Source organism: Sceloporus undulatus, chromosome 11 (assembly GCF_019175285.1).
Source record: "Sceloporus undulatus isolate JIND9_A2432 ecotype Alabama chromosome 11, SceUnd_v1.1, whole genome shotgun sequence".
NCBI lineage: Eukaryota > Metazoa > Chordata > Lepidosauria > Squamata > Phrynosomatidae > Sceloporus > Sceloporus undulatus.
In genome coordinates, this window is record NC_056532.1 from 2,991,708 (window position 1) to 3,014,670 (window position 22,963).

At 45.2% G+C, this 22,963-nt stretch overlaps 1 protein-coding gene across 5 annotated transcripts in view; it reads right to left on the reverse strand.

Moving 5' to 3' along the window:
- Positions 1 to 22,963, reverse strand: part of CUX1 (cut like homeobox 1) — a 254,604-nt gene that overhangs the window by 174,686 nt on the left and 56,955 nt on the right. For all 5 annotated transcript variants that reach the window (XM_042442697.1, XM_042442698.1, XM_042442696.1 and 2 more), the window contains exon 2: positions 14,808 to 14,918. In XM_042442697.1, the coding sequence (XP_042298631.1) occupies positions 14,808 to 14,918 (111 nt within the window). The remainder of the gene's footprint in view (positions 1 to 14,807; positions 14,919 to 22,963) is intronic.

Here is a 22,963-nt window from a genome sequence, read left to right on the forward strand (position 1 = left end):
ATGTCCATGTTTAAGTATTTGAAGGAGTGTCATATTGAGGAGGGAGCAAGCTTGTTTTCTGCTGCTCCAGAGACTAGGACCCAGAGCAATGGATGCAAGCTACAGGAAAAGAGGTTCCAGCTCAACATTAGGAGTAAGAGCTGTTCAACAGTGGAAGATGCTCCACTGGAGTCTCCTTCTTTGGAGGTCTTTAAACAGAAGCTAGATGGCCATCTGTCAGGGATGCTTTGATTGAGAGTTCCTGCATGGCAGAATGGGGTTGGACTGGATGGCCCTTGAGGTCTCTTCCAACTCTATGATTCTATGTCTGAGACAGTGTGACTCACCTCAGGTCACCGTCCTCTGAAATAAAACTACAGCGCGGTCCCCCATCCAGGTTCTCACCAGGGCTGACCCTGGTTAGCTTCAGAGACCGGACAGAATTTGGTGCCTTTAGATTTTTAGATATATATATACACACATACACACAACATGAACCAATGTGGACAGTTAAGTACAGTTCACGACAGTTGAATAAATGCATAGGTTAAGTAACTCTTCCTAGCTAGTGCAACTCAAGTGTGGGGAGCACCACTGACTTGCCACAGGTGTAATGCTGTTTTTTAAACACATGGGCCTGTTCCAGACTGCCAAAATAAAGCTGCTTTGGGTCTCTTTGGAGGTATGCTCTTTAAATGATGCCTGGGTCCTAAGAGTCCGGAGGTTGCGCCAAAGCCACACTCCATTCCTAAGCACCGGAGTGCAGCTTTGGTGCAGCTTCTGGATTCTTAGGACGCATGCATCATTTAAACAGCATACCTCCAAAGAGACCCCAAGCAGCTTTCTTTTGGCAGTCTGGAACAGGCCATGGATTCCTTTTCCAACCCCACAGGCCAAGCCAAAGGTTCCTGAGAGTGTGGTAAAACTGTCCCAACGGAAGCAGGCAACATCCTTCCGCGCAGCCGAGTAAGTCCCATCTATTTTAGGCAAAGTAAATGTGTGTTTACAAGAGGAAGCACAGCCAATCTTCCTTTAATTGGTTTCAAAAAATCAACTAAATAAAGCCTCCAGCCTTTATTCTCTCTGCGGGAGGATCGAATATTTCAACCAATTTTTCTTGTCGTTGGGGGGGTTGGAGTTGAAACTGTATGCCGCACGAGGGAGATAGTCTTTTGCGCCACCTGATGAAATGTTCCATGCAGTTTATTGATTTGCCGCACAGTTAAGATGAGACATTTCCAAGAAATCCCTCAAAGCATACCAGGCATTTTTGAATGAGGAGGCTGGCCTGCCTGGGGAGATAGTTTGACTCTTCTTCCGCTGCCTCCAGGAACAAGGGAGATCCTGGATGTGTATTCAGAGTCGCCCTCCATTCATGCAAGCCAACAGATTTTGAAACTCAAGAGGAAGCGCATAGCTTATGTGCGTGTGGGTGAAGGGGCAGGGTTAGCACCCAAAGACTGTTCTAGAAGCTTCCCAACATCTCCACGCAGGAGCAGGAGACTCATAGTGTGAGTCACAGGGACCACAAAGAAGATTCATTTCACAGACATCATCATCACTGAGGTCCCTTGATGATGAGGTCCATCAGATGGAGGTCCATGATGCCACCTGGGCATCAATGAATATGTGACGTCTGGATGAGAGATGGAGGTTTAGAATCATAGAGTTGGAAGAGACCACAAGGGCCATCCAGTCCAAGTCCCTGCCATGCAGGAGCTCACAATGAACCACCCCTGACAGATAGCCATCCAACCTCTGTTTAAAGACCTCCAAAGGTCTTCAAACTGCTATTACACCAGGAGGTTCCTCCTAATGTTGAGGTGGAATCTCTTTTCCTGTAGCTTGTACCCATTGCTCTGGATTCTACTCTCTGGAGCATCATAAAACAAGCTTGCTCCGTCCTCAATATGACATCCCTTCAAATACTTAAACAACCTATCATAGCACCTCTTAACCGTCTCTTCTCCAGGCTAAACCTACCTAAGATCTTCAAGCCGTGGAGGAACCTGAACTTGCATTTCCCATTTCCACAGGCTAGTAGTGCTACACCATGTTGCTTCTTGCCAAAGGCTGCATCCTGGGCCCAATGATCTTCAGCTGGGGTTTTGGTATGGTTCTGCAACTGGTTATGAGGCATCCAGGACGAACAGAAGAGAGGGTGCTTACCACCGAGGGGAGAGCAGCTGAAAAAATACTCTAAGGTAAAGTCAGAAGAGGTATGTATTTAAGAAAATAATCATTAAAAATAAAACCCCAAGGGAAGGAAGCAGCGCTGAGTAATTCCTGGTAGAGGAACAATTTATTTTTGGTTACAAAGGGCATGGATAGCTTGGAGGTTGGAGGACGGTCGGGAGATGAGAACATGCTTAAAGCCTATAGTTATGCATCACTCTGGGTCAAGCACCAGAAAGAGAAAGAGAGAAAGAAGGAAGGAAGGAAGGAAGGAAGGAAGGAAGGAAGGAAGGAAGGAGAAAGACTGCTAGATGCATCCAGCTTCTTTTTAAAGACCTCCAAAGCAGGAGACTCCACCACACTCCAAGCTATTGAACTGCCATGGCTCCATCCTATGGAAACCTGGGATTTGTAGTGTGTCGTGTCACCAAAGCTCTCTGACAGAGACGGGCCAAGTGTCACCCCGAACTACTACAATTCCCAGAATTCCACAGCACTGAACTATGGCAGTCAAAGTGGCATCACTTATTATTATTTCCGCTGTGCAGTTGCGGCCTCAACGGCTATAACTGTCAAAGCCCATCTTTCAGTAAGGGTTTCCCGAGCGAAAAGAAGGCCTCTTGGCATTAAAGGTAAGGATCCCTTCCTAGGCTTAAATCTGTTATTCCTGACTAAAGTAAACCCGCCACGTCGGCAGAACTTTAAAAAGTGCTTCATCATTGAAAAACGATAATGTTCAAAGAAGCAAAATACAGTGTATTGTTTGGGCTGGAACAATCTCAGTCTTTAGGACTAGGCTAGCAGCATATTTGGTCATGAAATTTGTGCAAATATTCATATTCACGCAACTATCTTTTCAATGGTGTGCTGTCACCACAAGCAATAAAGGTACCCTTTGCATATACTCATATGTTCCCCTCATGAAGACGGCAGCATCCATTATGTTCAGCAATGAATCTTGAGTGTTGGCAAACATACCGAAGTCTCATGATTCTGGCCATTCTCCCATCAAAAACCTACAAAGCACAACTCAACTCGACACCGATCTATTCAGCTTCTATAAATAAGTCTCTCATATCTTGTGTCAGAGATAATAGCAGAGGAAGCTTGTGGCATGATGAAGGACCTCCAATCAATCGATCGATCAATCAATCAATTGATTGATTTATACCCCACCTTTCCCCCAATAAAGACTAGAACCCTGCAGGCTGTCAAAACAGGTCTGTCAATACCAGTCCCGCGTTTGTTGAGATTGTGCAAATGATTTACAGTTTATTGAAACGACTTCCAACGAAGAGTTGCAAATGTACCCCTTGGCCATGAATAGAAAATTCAGACGCATCATTCATATGTATTTATTTTTCTCAACAAAGCTACCTAGACTTTTAATAGCAGCACAAATCATCCGCATGTTTTGGGAAGCGAATCCAGATGTTCATGTGCAACGATAAAAAAACCCAGTCTTAGCCACAGCTGCCTAAGTTCTTAAATGCCACCAAAAGAAGGTCTTGCTTAAAAGACCGTCACCAGTTCACCAAACAATACAGTCAGAGCTCAGTCTTAAGCCGGCAAGACTCCTTAAAACGGACTGCCGAAGACGTAAAGAGAGACAAAACTAGTTTTTGCAATGAGCGAAAAAAGAAAAACAAAACCGCGGATGCGTTTTTCCACACTTGGTTTTGGCCAAGAACAAAAGCACAGTATTTCTAAAAAAGCCCCGGGAGCGACGCTTGCCAACTAAAACACCTACCGCGAATTTAGTAATGGCCCAAGCAAACATAAATTACGGAGCCAGACGTTTTAAAAGGGGGAAAAATTGATTTATCGTCACGCTGGAGACACGACAGGATAGCAGCGTAATTTCATTTTTCCATATATTCATCAACGCCGAAAGTGCGTTAATTCAAAAAGAATCCGGCCATAAAAGCCACTCCGTCCCTTGGCTCCTCGCACGTTCTTTAATTCACTCGCAAACGGTTGTCGGGGGGCAACTTTAACACAAGGCAGGCATACACAATGGTGGGATGGTTGTGGGGGGACTCTTTTCTTGTGATAGAAAGGCCGGGTTTGGCCAACATCCGGTTCCTTGAATCTCCCGGAGCATTTTGAGCAAAGAAAACCTTCTTCATGGATACAGTTTTGGCCAAAACTCAGGGGTATGATGGACTGCTATGAGGAACAAGATGCTCCTTGCGACCCACGATTCACCTTCAACATGGCATAGGCGCCTAGGTATGAAATTTATGACACAATCCATGGATTTGGCATCTAGCGGTGCATTAGTATTCCCACGCAAAGATTGGGAAAAGGGGCCCATTTGCTCCAGGCTCCTCAAAGTGCCCAGATTCAGAAGATTTGGATTCAAATAACTGGGACATTTCTAGTTGGAGCATAAAGGTCTTCTGTCTTCTGCAAAAAGAGCAGAGGATGAAACCAACCTGTTCTGGTTCTCCTTTCAGCAAACTGAATAGAGGCAAACTTGATGGGGATAAACCTGTGTAAGCATGCAATATGGGACCAACCAAAGTGGGCTCCAGATCTTTCAAAAGGTTGTAGGATAAAAGGGAAAAGTTTTGATGTCTCAGACAAAGCAGAGCTTGGAACATTATTGCTTTGATTGCTTCTAAAAGTTCTTCATTGCAGTTATACATCCATGGTTCAAAGTAGTTGTAAGTCAGAGTTATACGTCTGTGGCCCAAATGTAGTTCAGAGGATGCTGGCATGGAAGAGAGTGGGGTACATTCTCTGAAGATGCCAGCCACAGATGCTGGCGAAACGTCAGGAAGAAACTCTTCTTGAACATGACCACACAGCCCGAAAAACCCACAAAAAAGTATGGATGCCGTCCATGAAAGCCTTTGACTTTCTTGGTATCGTTTTCCTTTGCTTCATCCTTAGATCCTTTGCTACATATCCCTAAGTTTTACCCTCGACTTATCCAGGTGTCATATCAAAATCCATGATTTTGGCCCCCGAATCTGTCCTTGACTTATACATGAGGTCGACTTACAGTCGAGTATAAAGAGTTAAGTACAGTAATTTTTAACATGCCCATTCAAAAGTAACTCGGTTATGGAGAAATGTTTTAAAAATTGAATGCCACAAGCAATTGGCATGCAGTACAAAAGGTTCTCCTCGCACCCACAGCCGAGAAGCGCAAGGGACAGTACAAGTCAGCACTTGCACTGTGAGGCATTGCTCCTCCACTTAGTAAGGCTGCATGTATCCCTGTAACTATATCAAGTATGAAGTTGCAGTTCCAGCACAAAGGGCATAGAGCTACCCCAAACTTGCGGGGAAGCTCTGATAGTTAGAAAGGATAGATTAAAATGTTAAGTAAGGCCTGTTCCAGACTGCCAAAATAAAGCTGCTTCAGGTCTCTTTGGAGGTATGCTCTTTAAATGATGCCTGGGTCCTAAGAGTCCGGAGGTCGCACCAAAGCCACACTCCATTCCTAAGCACCGGAGTGCAGCTTTTGGTGCAGCTTGCACCAAAATGATTTTAGAGCTGAAAATGCAATGTAAATTAACCAGACGCCTCTTAGGTAGTTCTAAGGCGAAGAGGGTGAGATCATCATGCGCTTTCCGGGAGAAAAACTTCCCCGCGGTTCAAAATTTCCATTTACTTCGGAGAGAACCTGGGGGTCAGTGGGGGGCCATCGCCGTTTTGGAAGTGTTCAGGTGCTCTGTTTGAAAGCTCATTCATTCCTCCTCCTGTCAACTTGCACAAGATCCTCTTTTTCCAGGCCGGTTCGGAGCTGTTTATGCTCAAGACGCACTTACCGCCTGGTTATGCTCAAACGCTCCCCTTGGATTCAGGCTGGATGTGACCACCAGCCCCAAGAAAAACAGATGCCGCCTGGACATTCAAAGGCCATTCTGTCGCTTGCGCATTTTCAGGCCAGAACTACTGCCATATTTTCACCACAGCTATCACATTTTCTATGATGCGGGAATGAATTACTGGGCCCCTCCAGACCACATAAAACTACTCAGAGATGGCAGTGGTGCCCAAACTTTGGTCTTCCAAGTATTTTGGACTTCAACTCCCAGAACCCCAGCCAGCTTTGCTAACTGCTAAGAATTCTGGGAGCTGAAGTCCAAGACTTCTGGAAGACCAAAGTTTGGGCATCACTGATCTACAGTGACCAACTCTAGATGACCACAAGTTCTTCCAGGCTTCTGTGCTGGTGGGAAAATGTTCACATCTGGACCTGTGGCACGCTATAATTTACCATTACAACATTAGGCTCAACTAATTTGAAGTTAAAGATCTGACACAGCGTTTCCCAAAGCGTGATCCTCTAGGTGTTTTGGTTTCCAACCTTCAGAAGTCCTAGCCAGTTTGGCCAAAACAAGGGAATTCTAGGAGCTCAAGTCCAAAACATCTGGAGGACCAAAGTTTGGGAAACATTGATGTGACAGTAGGCAACATCAACAGGTGAAATATACTGAGGTCATACTTCTAACAGTGATACTGGATGCACAGATTGCCAAACCTTCAATAGTCGAGCACCTTTGGTTTCTGAATGGAGACATAGGACACACTTCTATTGGTGAAATGATGTGGCATATCCTAATAATGTGGTCCCTCCACATTCGCTGGGTTCAGGGGTGAAGGAGCCCCGTGAATGTGGGAAAACTGCAAATAAAAAAAGCACTATTATCTTCAGGTCTTTCAGTGCAACTCTATGATCAACATCTGCCGGGGTTAATCACAGAGCCATGCTACAAATGCCTAGAGAAGTGCTTTCTCTAGGAACTTGGAGGTTCTCCAGCACAACTCTACCGTCAGAATTGCGCTGGACTTAAGAGATTCCTAGAGAGAACAAATCCGTTAATAATCAAATCCACCAATGTCAAAGCCGCAAATGTGGAGGGCCAACTGTATCAGCATGGCGTAGTGGTTGGAACGCTGGACTATGACTCTGGAGACCAAGGTTCAAGTCCCAGCTTGCGCATGAAAATAAACTGGGTGACTTTGGGCAACTCACACACTCTCAGCCTCGGGGAAAGGCAATGGCAAACCTCCCCTGTACAAATCTTGCCAAGAAAACACTATGATAGGTGTCACCGTAAGTCGGAAACGACTTGAAGGCACACAACTTACATGCAATACCTGTTCCTTGATTTGAAGACAGCAGGCTCACAGCAGTAGTGACTTCATGGGGGCAGATATTTTGCCATGTACCAGCCATGCAACTGTCTCATTCAACTCACCCTCCGTGCAAAAAGCCAGCCAGAGTTGCCCACCCCTAAAAGCGGAACCAAGTGCTCCGGAGAGCAGACACTCACAGAGAGAGACTTCCCTGCGGGTAGGTCTTTGGGAACTCATAGGATCCTTTCACTCGCAATGCAATTTCCAGGTTGAGTTTGTTGCAAACAGATTCCGACAGCACCTTAAATGCTAACACATTCATTACAGCTGGAGCTTAGTTCACAAACAGCTCATGTTCTAATATATTTCCTAGGTTTTAAAGGTGCCACAAAAACATGTTTCCCCTTAACGCACTCGGGTTTTTCTCTGTCTCAGAGGACAGCGTTTGGGATTTGCCAGGCCAAAGGGTTGCGCATCTGAAAGCTGCATCCAGATCAGCCTTTTAAAACATACTGCTATCCATAAAATCTAAAACGTAACACAGTCTGTATGAATAATATCCTAAGTATTTATATACTGCTTATTATTCTCAAACAAACCAAGGAGTATTGGAGTTACACTGTCCATTAAATACAGTCGGCCCTCCTTATCCGTGGATTTTTTAATCCACGAATGAAAGCATCCACAGCTTGAAAACACTCCCCCAAAAGTATAAATTCCAAAAAGCAAACCTTGATTTTGCCATTTGATATAAGGGACACCATTTTCTTAGGACATTGTATTCAATGGGACTTGAGCATCCACAGATTTTTGTTATCCGCAGGGCGATACTGGGACCAAATCCTAGTGGATAGCAAGGACCCAGTGGACATAGGAAAATGGTATCTCTTATATAAAATGTCAAAAATTGGAATGTATATTGGAATATGTTCTTAAAATATTTTCCAGCCATGGGTGCTTGGATCCTTGGATGAAAAATCCATGGATATGGAGGGCTATGTAGTTCTGAATCTAAAGGCTGGAGCCAACCTATGACAGTGATGGTGAACCTTTTCGAGGCCGAGTGCCCAAACTGCAACCCAAAACCCACTTATTTATTGCAAAGTGCCATGTCCCTCTGGCTTTCTAGTAACAAACTCTGGCAAACTCTGTTCTGGGACGACGGCACAAGTGCCCACAGAGAGGGCTCTGAGTGCCACCCATGGCACACGTGCCATAGGTTCGCCATCACTGACCTATGATATCACCAGTTTTAGGCTTGATGCTTTATTTCTTTCTGTGATGGCTTTAGCATTTTGGTGCGCATTAACTCTCCCGATTCTCACTTTCCTTGGCAAACGAAACAAAGCCACTGTCGGCCATTTGTGGCCGAGCCTTTCGACTGCCATCTCCGTGGAGGGTTTCAGTTCCTCGGAAGGACTGCGGAGATGCTAAATTATCGAGATCAGCCACGTTTTCAAAATGAATAAGGAACGCTTCGATGCGGCGCTGCAGGACCTCTAAGACGTCGCCCAGCTGGCAAAACAAAATGGCTGTTTTTAATTAAAGCCCTTTTTCCTCCCAGATTTTAACACAGTATACATTTCAGGCAGCCTTAATCCTGAAATGGCCAGAACACCCTGTAATTAACTATTACATTAAAGCGACTGGCTGCAGAAAATTCAAACCCATGATATCACCATTATGTAACAGAACTTAGTGTACTGCCTGAGAGGAGGCCTTGTCCAGAAACATCACCTTTTGTTACCTGTACGCAAACTCTCGTGGCAAGGTTAACCCACAACCGCCACCATCGCCATCCGCACCGACTCCTTATTTAATCCCCAAAGGTTTAGTCTTTCAACAATCTAGATTTCAACCATTCTTTAAAAGAGAATTAACAAAGGATGTGGTTGCATGGTCAGCTTCACTAGAAGGCAAAAGGCACATTCTGCCAGTCCAAATGCAGTGTTTAACTCAGGCTGCATCCACACTGCACAAAGAATCCCCTGTGATGGCTCAATGTTAGGGAATGCTGCAATTTGGAGTTTTGTTGTGGCACCAGACCTCTCTGACAGAGAAGGCTAAACGTCTTACAAAAGTGCAAATCCCAGGATTCTACAGCATTGAGCCGTGGCAAGTAAAGTGGAGTCAATCTGGATTATTTCTGCAACGTGGATGCAGCCTCAAATTGAAAGATCAGGAATGGCCAGTGGTGTATCCGCATCATGTTAATACATAAAATCATAGGGTTGGAAAAGACCACAAGGACCATCCAAGTCCAACCCTCTGCCATGTGGAAACACAGAATCAAAGCAATCCCAACGGACGGCATTTGTGATATATGTTATCATGAAGTCTGGGCCTAGGCTCCAAAAGCTAGCTTTGGGTTGCTTCCCTCAACATCAACATCCAGTTTAGATGGAACCAGGGCTTTTCCTAAGCCAGTGGTTCCCAACCTCTGGTCCTCCAGGTATTTTGGACTTCAATTCCCAGAAGCCTCAGTCATCTTGGCCAATGGTCAGGGATTCTGGGGGCCGAAGTCCAAAACATCTGGAGGAACAAAGACTGGGAACCACTGTCCTAAGCGGAGGTAAAAGGAGCCTGGGGAGCGGTGTATGTATGTGTGTGTTCACAGTCAACAAGGGATGGACCACATCTGAAGCATCTGAAAATAATAATAATAATAATAATAATAACAACAACAACAACAACAACCATTACAACAGTCAACAACAACAACAACAACCATTACAACAGTCCTGATCCTGAGATGTTTCCTCCACTTCCATTCATCACAGAGGGACACACAAGGAAAATCAACTGGAAGCCTCCAGTCGCTCTGACATGTGTGTGTGTGTGTGTGTATACATATACATGGGACTAGTTACTACAGAAACGAGAAGGGCTTTTTGGAAACACCACACAGTGCCCAAGAAATCTAAATTGCCACGCTACAAAACGGGAAGTGAAATGAATTTGCCATCATCCGAGGCAACGCACACGTGAGGCATTTTGCAAGAGACGGATTTAAATATTCCAAATGCATAGTGAAGCAACAACCTGAATGCGCAGCTCGGGCGTAACATGCCAAAAAACGCTCACAAAACTAGGGTGCCAAGTGACTGAAAGTGCCTTCTGACACGGTCAACTGGCCTCAGACATGGTTTTGGTAGCAAGCGCTATCAAGCTTCTGCTTCGAGTTGCTGAGAGACGTGGCCTCTGGCACCTGCTCCCAATGCTGTGAAACATGACCCCTAAAAGAGATATATCCAGCATCAGATGCTTTGTAAGATAAGGCAACCAGACCTCCAGGAGGAGGAGGATCAGCTGACGAAATTGCCAAATTTTCTGTGCCAACCATGTTTGCTTCCAGGGCTCTGAATGGGCCCCCTTCAAACTAGCCCAAACAAGACCAAAACACGGAAATCAGTGGCCACCAAAGGAAGTGTGTCGTAGTTTTTGGTGGGGTTTTCAAGCTATGTGGCTGTGTTCTAGAAGAGTTCATTCCTGACGTTTCGCCAGCATCTGTGGCTGGCATCTTCAGAGAAGTGTGTCGTCTTTCTCCAGCAAGAGCTTTCTCCTAGCAGATGTTCTGCCTCTGCTGCTAAAGCAGCTGGTCCCAATGCCAAGTCTCGGAGGCGGCTGGCCAGTAGCGCCCCATGGGCTCCTGAAGGCACCTCATCTCTTCCTGCAGTTGGGAACGTGACAGCGGGCATCAGCTAAGAGGGTATGGGGCATTCGCCTAAACCAGCCTTTCCATTTTCATCTCCCAAACACACCGGCGGCCATCTCAGAGCGGTAACTGCCACTGACAGTTGAGCAGAGTCGGGCTGTGCTTTGAGGCTCTTCTAAATGCCAATTCACTTGCAAGAGGTTTTGGAGAAGGCTCTTTGGGCACCTTGGGCAGCAGCATAGGGAGCCAAGACACACTCAGCTGCCAACCTGGGGCAAGACCCTGACGCCAGAGGAAAAATGGGAAAGGAAAACGCTCCCAAGATACTGGCTGTCCACTGAGACTAAAAAAAACCCAAAGCATTGGCACTGCCTCACCCTCAACACTGGGAATATGCAGGACAAACTGGGATTGCGAGATGAAATAGACACAACTATAGTTTTGCACAGACTATTTTTGTCACATCGTTCTTCTTGAGATGAATATTTTTAATGACTGATACCCCAAGAGCTAAGAGGACTGCTGTTTCTCGCATGCGGGCATCAAAATGTGACTGGGACGGCTGGACAGCCATGACATTTTGGCCCAATAACATCTCCAATACAGTAGTCACCCCTTATCTTTCAGGGATATATTCCAAGATCCCCAAGTCTGAAACCAGATAGCACCAAACTCTATACCTGTAATGTTATGTTGGCTGTTTGCAGTAATGAACGAAACGAAATGTAATACCTGTAATGTTTTTGGACCATGACTGACTGCAGGTTACGGAAACTGTCGAGAGCAAAGCCATGGATAAGCAGGGGATGAAATTATATGTTCGGATCTGAAACCATGGAAAGCAAAACTTCCAACAAGGGTGGACTACAGTACCTATCTACCCCTTGATTCAATCTAGAATTTGAGGCTAACCGTCACATAAGAACAATCTACTCCTGTCAAAGACTTTCCGAGGCTTTCTGGAATCGAAGCCTGGTCTCCAGAGTCGTAGTCCAAGCCTCAAACTACTACGCCAGGAATGTTCAAATCAATTTAATGTCTCAGGGCTTTGCAGTGTTTTATTAATTTTTACATTGTGATTTCATGGTTTAAAAAGTTGGGTATTAGCAAAAAATATGTGTGTCTATAAAACACCTACGGCGTTAGACAAATATAACGTCTCTCCATAGGTCACCAAACAGATAAGTTGGGTTTAAAATGAGTGTCACGCTTAAAGTGGAATACTGAAGTTCCTTGCAACTGATCTTGTGAATCTTTCTCTATAGTTTCTTCCTTGGCTTTCTATGGCGATGCGAGTTGTTACCGATCTTGTAAATCACCTGAGAGAGCACAAGATGGCCCTGTCGGTTCTCCATGCCAGAGTCGCATCCTCCGTCTTTGGACGAAGTGACTACAAGCATCAAACACAGGGCCACTGGTTTTAGACAAAGGAGTCTCTCCCCTCTCTATTTACCTGATCCCACTTTAAAGCCTAGTTCTTTGGGGAAGTGCACACAGTAAAAGCACATAGCTTACTTTTCAGGAGCTGATGAATGGAGTTGATAGCTTCTCTTGGAGTTAAACTACAGATAGCTTCATTCACATACACACTCCGAGAAACACACGTGTTCCTTGTTCGGCTTTCCAAATCTGAACATGCAGCCAAACCATTCAAAGAACCAATGACCAGTTGTGCACACACTCATACGTGTCTGAAAAGTGCACGCGCATACACTAAATACTTTTACACCGCTGAACAAAAGCTCTATGCAATGTCAGAGGCTGGTGATCCCAAAAGACCAACAAAGCCAGAGTGGACTCATACTACCATTCCAAAATGACCAAACATGCTATGTGTTTATTTTTCCTTTCGTCCTTGCTGTCTATGGCTGCCGTGCTCAAGAGAACAAAGTCCAGTTGGGTCAAAAGAGTTAGAAAACCAATCTTGTTTAGAACTGGGTGTCCCTCACTCGCTCAAACCTCCAACACAAATGGCATGGATCAGGGATCAGGAGACTATCTAGCTCAGGAGAGCCATGTTATCAAAGCAGTTGGCACAGGTTTGCTGTGGTCCTTGAGTGAGAGGACAATTTCTTTGCCAGCATCCCAGTACCAAAGTTCCTATTACAAAGTTTCCCAACCTGGGTCCAATTCAGACGCTTCAGACACACATCCCCTTATCCTGATCAGTAGACGGTGAAAGAAACTGTAGGACAAAACTCAGAGGAGCTTAGGTTGAGAGCAACACCGTACATTCCTTTCTAATCCCCAAAACCATCATCTACAAATCCTCTTTCCTCCACGCTGTTGGAAAGGCAGAAGATTCCCTCTCACGCCTCCAACAGCGTTCAAATACAAGGAGAGGCAAACAAAGGGACCTACTGACCACAACTCACAGAGCAAGAAGAAGTCATCTTCTGAAAGAAAGCATTTCCAAAAACCTCGACAGGCGAACAGATTTCTGAACACATGCCTGATCCATATGCCAAGACTGACAAGGTTGACGCTAGCAGCTCTGAGTCAGGTAAGAGTGCTCTCAGCTCCGCTATCTGTGATTCTCTGAAAGAGAAATATGGAGAACTGGACCGGGAACCTTCTAAGAAAAGCACATGTTCTGCCTCGGAAAGGTAAGCTGTAAAAACGTAAGAGGAAAAAGCAGGAAGATAGATGAACTGCATGCTCACATCTGCGCAACTCATGTACCCACGAATGGCACAGCCATTCCCAATCTGAACCAGTTGATTCTGTTTTCAGGGCGACACCTCCGCAAGAAAAAGCCTATCGACTGTAGCTTCCAGCCATGAAGATTGTAATCCTACCGTCTGCAATCCAGATAATGCATAAAGATAAAGCAATGAGGTAATGTTACCATGCTGCTGATCTCTCACGTTTCAAATTGGTCACAGGAGCTTAGCAAACGGCACTTTGGCAGGATTCCTATTGCAAAATGGCAATGATGCGACAGATGACTCATGGTCCTACAGCCAACTATTCTGCACATCCTTCGTGAAACATCAAGGACTGTATTCAAGACTGGTTTAAACAGTGGCACAAGTGAAGTATGTAACTTCGAATGTAAGCCGATATCCAAAATTGATCAGGATATGCATCTTTTCATGCATGGTGCCCTTCGGATCTGCAGCTACAGTTCAGCAAATCGGAAGTGCGACAAGTAGGAGAGGGCTGTTTAACCAATACATAGAAAACAAAACTAAAAAAGGTGCAACGTCAATGTTTCCATCCTCTAAAACACTCACAAAAAATAAAAAAGGAAGCGGATCAATTCAAATGACTGTTTTTAAGAAAGAGAAAATAAAGCACACTTACAAACGCAGCTAAAAACTTACTTCAAACTAAGTCAAAACTTCACTTGAAAATGATTTCATGGAATCAATGTGTTTCCCTTGCGACACTATTTAAATGTTCAGAGAAATAAAGGAAGGATGTTACTGCTGTGGTTAACAAAGCCATGTCGGCGAACCCTAAAACCTGTGCATTAGACGTACGGATATTTCTTCGCTATTGTAATCTGAAAAGAGGTTCATTAAAAGAATGTCCATTTGAGCAGTTAATATGTCATTTCAAAATGAAGTAAGTGATATACAGTGGGCTCTGCACCACACTGGATGGTCTGTGGATCCTCGCACTCCATATTATCCAATGGAGGATCTTGCACACATTGAACCACTGCAACCATTGAATGATATGGGGCCTGAATGGCCACATTTTTTCCCATCCATGGAAGGAGTGGAACTGAACCTTCATGGATGGGAAGGGACCACTGTACTCACCAATGGCAAGCGACAAGTCCAAGGTATAATCTTAAAGAATATGATACTTGAATGTATTTCAGTAAGAACTCCAGCATGCCTGCTGATAGCCAAGAAAAACGGAGCCTTGCAGAAGCCACATCACTACTCACCTCTGGTGTGTTCTTCTTGAACTCGCGGCTTTGTTCAATAAGTTTCTTCCTTGATTGTTCACTTTCATCTTGTCGGTTAGCCAAGACCGTCGCTGTGGCGTCAAGCTCCCTCTGTCAACATAAAGAGAGACAATATACTTTAACTACACACAGATCCCTTTCAAAAGTAAATCCGGATGAACCTGATTGTGAAACCGCCTGGACCTCAATATCCAAGCGCAACCAGCATTAACTTCAAATATGTCCCATTGGCCATCGCTCATATAAAGTCTGCTGTTTGTTGTTGACTGTCATCAAGTCAACCCTATGAATGAGGGACCTCCAAGTAGTCAGGTCCTCCAGAACCCTGCTCAGGTCTTGCATACTCAAACCACCCATGGCTCCCTAGATTGAGTTTTTCCATCTGGAATGTGGTCCATGTTTTTTCCTGTTGCTTTCCACTTTACCAAGCATTTCTGTCTTTTCTAATGAATGACGTCTCCTCCTGAGAAGGCCAAAGTACAACAGTCCCAAAAGCTCAGTGTGAATGCAAACCCTCATAAACCAAGACCACATCTCAGACACTGCCTTGCCACGTCATAAAACACAAATCCAGATTAGAACCGGAAGGGGTTTTACATCTCTCAGCTTTCCAATGTACAAGAACTTGCTCCCTTGAGAGCGGACGTCCCTTTGGCCATGTCTTGTTTCCAAATCATCAAAAAGACGCGACTATATTCTCTCATTGAAGATTGACTTCAATGAGGTCTACATCAAAAGTACAGTGAATCCATAACCCTCTTGAAGATGATATGATCTAAGTCTACTAGGCTCCTTCTTCTACATTGGCCACACTTCCATTAAACACTGAAATGGGGACACACAAAACAACCTAGTTGTGAGACTAAGGGCCCCTACAGACAGGCCAAAATAAAGCTGCTTTGGGTCACTTTGGAGGTATGCTGTTTAAATGATACATGCGCCCTAAGAGTCTGGAAGCCGCGCCAAGCCGCACCAAAGCCATGCTCCAGTCCTAAGGACTGGAAAATGGCTTTGGTGCAGCTTCCGGACTCTTAGGATGCATGCATCATTTAAACAGCATACCTCCAAAGTGATCCGAAGCAGCTTTATTTTGGCCTGTCTGTATGGGGCCTAACTCTTCCAGAAAAGAAGAAATTCATCTTCCAAGATAATTCTGAGCACCCTGAAGCCTCCTCTCTGGACTACAACTACCAATGCTGACTCTGGGAAGAAAAGGAGCTGAAAACTAAACCATTTGGAAGGCCATTGGGTTATGGAAGGCTCATCTAATTTCTGCGCATGTTTTAGAAATGCACAACCAACCATGAGACAAGGCCTGGCCCAAGTGCTCCGGTTCGGCAGCGGTCGGTTTCTGAACCACCCTCCAATGTTTTCTCCATCTCTCTCTCTCTTTGCTGTATTCTCTGCACTAAATTCAAGTATGTGCTCCGCATCCCACGAAGTCAATAGAAGTTATGTTATGTACCTTTGGGGAGGATTTGCCTCTAGATTTTTCTTTACTTCTAATCGATTTCCTTTCATTGCGAATAAATCTGATGTTCATGAGAAGCGAGAAAAACAACTCACTGGCGAGGCAAGAGACGAGCGAGAGGCCGGGCCCATCTCCTCCAATAACGCCGGCGTTGCAACTCAATCCCGGCCTGCAAAATCTCAAGCCAACTTTCCACGGCAAAAAGGCAACAGCAAATAAAGCGCTCCCAAAAGGATGAACCCAAGGAGAGGTATTTGCAGGTGACAGAAGGGCTTGTTTGAGATGGGTTGTTTCCTCTGATCGTGGACATACAGTTGAGCAACTACAGCTAACTAAGATGCTTATGAAAATGAAAATACGTAAGGAAATGGAGGGCAGAAGCAGGCTGTTTAAAGAAGTGATGAGGGGATGCAAATACTCTATACCAGTGATGGCGAACCTATGGCACGCGTGCCAGAGATGGCACTCGGAGCCCTCTCTGTGGGCACATGTGCCATCGCCCCAGCACAGGGTTTGTTACTAGAAAGCCAGAGGGGCATGGCACTTTGCAATCAATAAGTGGGTTTTGGGTTGCAGTTTGGGCACTCAGCCCCTAAAAGGTTCACCATCACTGGTGAATACATTAATTTAAGTCTCAGATATCTTTCACAAATATGTAACCCGCATTTTCCACCGATCGTCAATCGCTAGCCTAGGTTTTGATTCTTGATATTGGCACTCGAGAGTTAAGTGCCATTAGAATCACACACGGAAGCAGGCCATGCATCTGTTAAAATCAATGCCAAACGTAAGGGGAAACGGCGGGTTTAGTTTTGCTTGGATATAAAGGGGGGGAAGAAAAGCAGGGTGTCGATAGATTTTGATCAGGAATGCTACACCAGATGGGGAAAATGGCTATAAAAACAAGGAAATCCCCGAACAGTTGGACAAGCCAGTCTTGAAACGCATCCCAGAGTCAAGAACCGGGAGAGAGAAAGAACATGCACCGAAGAGAACCCCCATGTGGCTAATTTCTAAGCAGAAGGCCTTTTAATACACACACACACACACACACACACACACACAATCTGTTAAATAGCAAGATACCAAAATATACGCCCCTGCACCACTCCGGCAAGCAGGATTATTCCAAAGGAAACAAGCGTCTGAGGAGGGCCACAATTAATACAGAAAACCCCAAGAGGCAAATTTGGTGCCTTTCCAACGCCAAATGAAATGTGCTTCATGTTGCCCATTTGTATAGTGGGAAGTGAAATCTGCAACAATATGTTGCGCTTAAGTCCCCAACAGACGGACATGTCCTCTTCCAGGATTGTCGATTTCGTCCCCTTTCTACTCATGGTTCCCTTTCCAATATCTAGACCTCTCTACTCCAGAGGAACGGAAGCACAGAAATTAAATAAAGCCCCACAGCCTCTGAGCTTTCACTGGCGTTCTCCCTACCGTTCTAGATTTTGCTTTTCCATAACGTTTTGGTACATCCACAGACCTAGTAAATTCCCCAGCCTACTGGCACCTCCCTTTCATGCGCAAGTGCCATTGCTTTGGTCATACAGGGATTCCCCACTCATCAAATGACTTTCCTCTTTGTTCTTATGTGCTTTCAAGTCATCTGTGACTTAGCACAACCTTCCCAGAGGGTCTTCTTGGGAAGATCTCCTCAAAGGAGCTTTGACATTGCCTCCCTGGGGTAGAATAGGCAAAGAAATAGTGGTTGGTCCCCAACATCGCTCAAGGTGTTGCATTCATTACCAAGTGGGGATTTTTAAACTGGTGTGCCCAGGACTAATTCCAAACTTTAACCGCTATGCCATGTTGCCACATTCCAGAATTGTATAATATATTATAAGGAGCCTTGGTGGCAAAGTGATTAAATGCCAGCCCTGCAGCCACCAGGTTGTGAGTTCAACCCCAGGACTCCAAGGTTGTCTCAGCCTTACATCCTTTCGTAGTTTGGTAAAATGAGTCCCCGGCTTGTTAGGAGAAATTGGCTTACAGATCATAAACCGTGTAGAAAGTACTGTGCTTACTGATCAGTGGTATAGAAATGTAGATGCTATTGCTGTTTCACCCCTGGAGACCAGCAACTCCATGCAAGCTGGCACATGAGGGAAGGCTCACTCCAACTTACCTCCACCAGCCTCCTTGGCAGAATGCAAAGGATTTGCAATCCTGTTCCTCCTGAACTACAACAGAAATGAAACAAGAAAGAGGAGATGGTAGTAGACGAAACCAGCATAGCCTGTGCGTCATTTCGAATGCAAAGAAGGCACTTCTCAGGCTGCAGAGAAGGACTGGCAGAGAGACGCCGGCTACTAACAAGACGCAAGCTGGTTAACAAATAAAAATTAACAGGCTAGTGAGGGCCCATCGGCAAAGATGGCACGCCAGATGGTCCTGCTTGCCAGCCTTCTCTCTGTGCAAGACCTCGAATCGCTGCTGCCAGCCAGAGTCAAAACCACGGATGTCGTAGGGCCAGGCTCCTGAATCAGTCTGGCTCAAACTAACACTTCCGTCATGTCTCTTAAAATAGACTTATCAGTCTATTTTATAACTTTGACCAATGAAGGGAATCGTTGACTATTGAAATACTTTACTGTGAAACACATTTACATATTAAATGCATAGATTCTTGTGGGTTTTTCAGGCTAGGTGGCCATGTTCGAGAAGAGCTTGTTCCAGTCGTTTTGCCAGCATCTGTGGCTGTCACCAGTGGCTGGCATTCTCTGAAGATGCCAGCCACAGATGCTGGCAAAATGTCAGGAACAAACTCTTCTAGAACATAGCCACATAACTCGAAAAATCCACAAGAAGCTATGGATGCTGGCCATGAAAGCCTTTGGCTTCACATGTTCAACACACTTTCTAAAAGGTTACTCATGTGCTAACTGACAGAGCAGGAATTTCAATCCAGATGGGTCAAGTTAATTCCCCTTTCTTGCAGGACAAGCCGCTGTCACTTCTTAGCACTCCAGGGGGACTTTCATGGGACGTGGGGGATCTTTCCGGACCAAAACAATTTCCAGTTCTAGATCCACACTAACCACACAAAAATGCCACATAAACATGCGTGCGTCCAAACCGATTGGAAATGAAGCCTCCCGCTCCAAGTGTGGCTCTGCGATCCTACAGTCATCCAGAAGCCCCCCATCCAGACAACCCAAAAGGCACAAATGCAAGGCCTGGTCCCAATTGCAATAAACAACAGAGGCTGCAAAGGCAGTGTGGTATGTTGTGTGTTGTGTGTGTGTGTTGCCAATCGCTCCCCAGAGTCTGCAGCTGTCTCAATCAATGCCGATTGTCTCTTAATTAGTTCGGTTTTACAAGCCGATGGAGCAGATGACTTCATTCCCCTTCTTCCCCGGTGGAGTAATTCCTCCTTCCAGATGCAGCCACCTACCATATGTGGAAGGCCAAACTGCGGCAGGAGCCGCGGGGGCAAAACCGTCTCCCAACAAAGGGCCCTTTTTCACCGCGGCCCCTTCGGGGGCACCGCAAGGTCGAGTTCTCAGAAAACGCCGCAACTCCCAAGGGCCCGCTTGCCATGAAAGGCTCACACATGCGCCTGCACTCCGAGGTTAAAGGTTGTGTGAACGACTCTGTGTGGCCACCGTTAAGCAGTGTCTTTACTTTACGGGATTAATTACTTGTTTCAAGAAAATATACACAGGCACACATATGCACAGGCTCACTGAGGGCCATTCACATCGGTTTTAGCTCCCAGCAGCAGATCTGTGGCTACTGCCAGAAGAATCCAAGACCAACACGATTCAGGGCGCTTTGTCATACTTGCATCCCAAAGGTTTTGCATGTACAAAAGCGTGTCCAGAGCATGTTCAGAGGAGAGCGGCCACAATGGTGAAAGGTCTGGAAAACATGCATCACAATTCAAAAAGGATGTTGAGGAACTGGAGTGTGTCCAAAGAAGGGCGACTAAAATGGTGAAGGGTCTGAAAACTATGCCCTACGAGGAATGACTTAGGGAGCTGGGGATGTTCAGTCTGGAGAAGAGAAGGTTAAGAGGTGATATGATATCCCTGTTTAAATATTTGAAGGGATGTCATATTGAGGAGGGAGCAAGCTTGTTTTCTGCTGCTCCAGAGAATAGGACCTGGAGCACTGGATGCAAGCTACAGGAGAAGAGATTCCACCTCAACATTAGGAAGAACCTCCTGATGGTGATTGCTGTTCAACAGCGGAATAGAGAGAGTGGTGGATTTTCCATCTTTGGAAGACCTTAAGTGAAAGTTGGATGAGCATCTGTGAGTTCCTGCATGGCAGAAAGTTGGACTGGATGGACTTTGGGGGTCTCTTCCAACTCTATGGATCTACGATTCTTCAGCATGCGAGAACAACCTGTACCAAAAAGAGGTTCTCTTGCATATTTCTCAGAGTCACTATCTAATTTTTCAGTGGGCATGGGAGAAAAGGTCCCTTCAAGCAATCCCCCTTGAACTTCACAAGCAAACCATACCAAATAAGATGTGCTTTCCTGGAACGGTTTACTCATTTGTGAGATTTGCGTCCCACTCTGCAAAGTCGACGGTGACTGCTGTTGCAAATGAGGACAGAGAACTATCAGCAAGTCTCAGGATATAATAAACCAAGTTAACACTGGTTATGGAGCTGGAGGAAGGACCGATGGATTTCACTGACTGTTAATAGAGACAAATGAATGGCTCCTAGAGGGAATCAAGCCTGAACTCTTCCTAGAAGTGAAGGTGACTAACCTTGCAACTGCCGTGACCCACTGGAAAAGAAAAGAACGCTTTGTAAAGAAGAAGGCGGCCAAAAAAAGGAGATCATACAGGTGGATTGAGATTTGATTCAAGCAAGAAAGCCATAGCCATGAGTTTGCACATTCCCGAAGCAGGACTGCTGAAGAGTGGGCTCTTGGAGTCTCTCAATCCTTAAGTCAAAGCCAACTTCACAGCAACTAACTTAAAAAAGGAAGAAGAAAGTTACGCATTCTCTTTTCCAGTCCAAGTAAGCGAAGTCTTGATATCTGAGACTAGAAATCAAAACCCACTTACTTCTACCCATATGGGAATCATATTCCTTTACCAGTCCTTTAACAAGCTTCCTATGCTGGGTCAACAGTGATCCAACTTTTGATAAAACATAACCCCTTACATTGTAAAACTATGAACAGATTGGTCTGTGAAGAAGAATATAAGGGGGGTGAGGGATGAGCTGAACAGCAGAATATTTAAAGATCTTTCTCCTTTTGGAAACGTGCAGAAATAAACCTCTGATTCCATTGGAAACGTTCATATAAATATATAGAGGTTCTTTTTTGGCTGGGTAACGCTGCTAATAAAATCGTGGGTCAAAGATCAATTACGGGAAGAACTCAAGCTTGTCCATGGCATTCAGGATCCTCTGAAAGAGACACTCAGAAGAGATGCGCAGCATTACCAGACGCAAAGGAAAGCAGATGTGTATCAGACAAACCATGTAGGAGCCATGCTTATTTTGACATTCCTGACATTTCACTGCCAACGCACTATTTATCTTTTTAGTGGGAGAGGGAGGATCCATCTGCCATTCAGTCTGAAGCTGTCCGAGACACTTATAATCTCAAAATGTTCAGATTGCAAACTCACTGGAAAACCACCAGACTTGGAATGGGGCAGCATTCACTGGGAAAATGGGACCAAGCTTCCTACAAAAGGGATGTGTGCCTTGCCAAAGAAGAGCGCCTGAAAAGTGAGGCATTCACTGCGAATCAAAGACGCACACTGTTGACCACTACGTCTATGCTTTGTACTAGGCCCAGGTCATGTCACATATTGGAGTTTAAATGCGGGAGAGCATAAAAACCAAGCTCATTCATGTCCGCACTCGCCTGCTTCTTTCAAACTATCTGCAGTCAACTCTGCCAAGCTTTTAATAATAATAATAATAATAATAATAATAATAATAATAATAATAATACCGAAGCCAGGCCAGAGGAAGAATCAAACTACAGTCGGCCTTCCATATTTGCGGCTTTGACATTTGCGGATTTGGTTACTCATGGATTTGATTAATAGGTTCTCTCTAGGAATATCTAGATCCTCCAGCGCAACTCTGTGGTCAACTTTAACTAAAAGTTGCACTGAAAGACCTAGAGAGAATACAGTGGTACCTCGGGATACGAAATACCCAGGTTACGAAATTTTCGGGATACGAAAAAATCCCATAGGGAATTATTGTTCCGGGTTACGAATGTTTTTTCGGGTTACGAAAAAACTTTTGGTGCTTTTTTCGGCTTTTTCGCACGGAATCGCGGCTTTTCCCCATTAGCGCCTATGGCAATTCGGCTTACGAAGGCTTTTCGGGTTACGAAAGCGGCCGCGGAACGAATTACTTTCGTAACCCGAGGCACCACTGTACTCTACTAGGCATTTGTAGCTCCTCTGTCGCAGTTCTATGGTCAGTGTCTGTCGGACGTTGACCACAGAGTTGCACTGGAGGACCTAGAGGTTCCTAGAGAGGATACTCTACTAGGCCTTTGTAGCTCCTCCAGCGCAGTTCTATGGTCAGTGTCTGTTGGACGTTGACCACAGAGTTGCGCTGGAGGACCTAGAGGTTCCTAGAGAGGATACTCTACTAGACCTTTGTAGCTCCTCCAGCGCAGTTCTATGGTCAGTGTCTATCGGATGTTGACCACAGAGTTGCG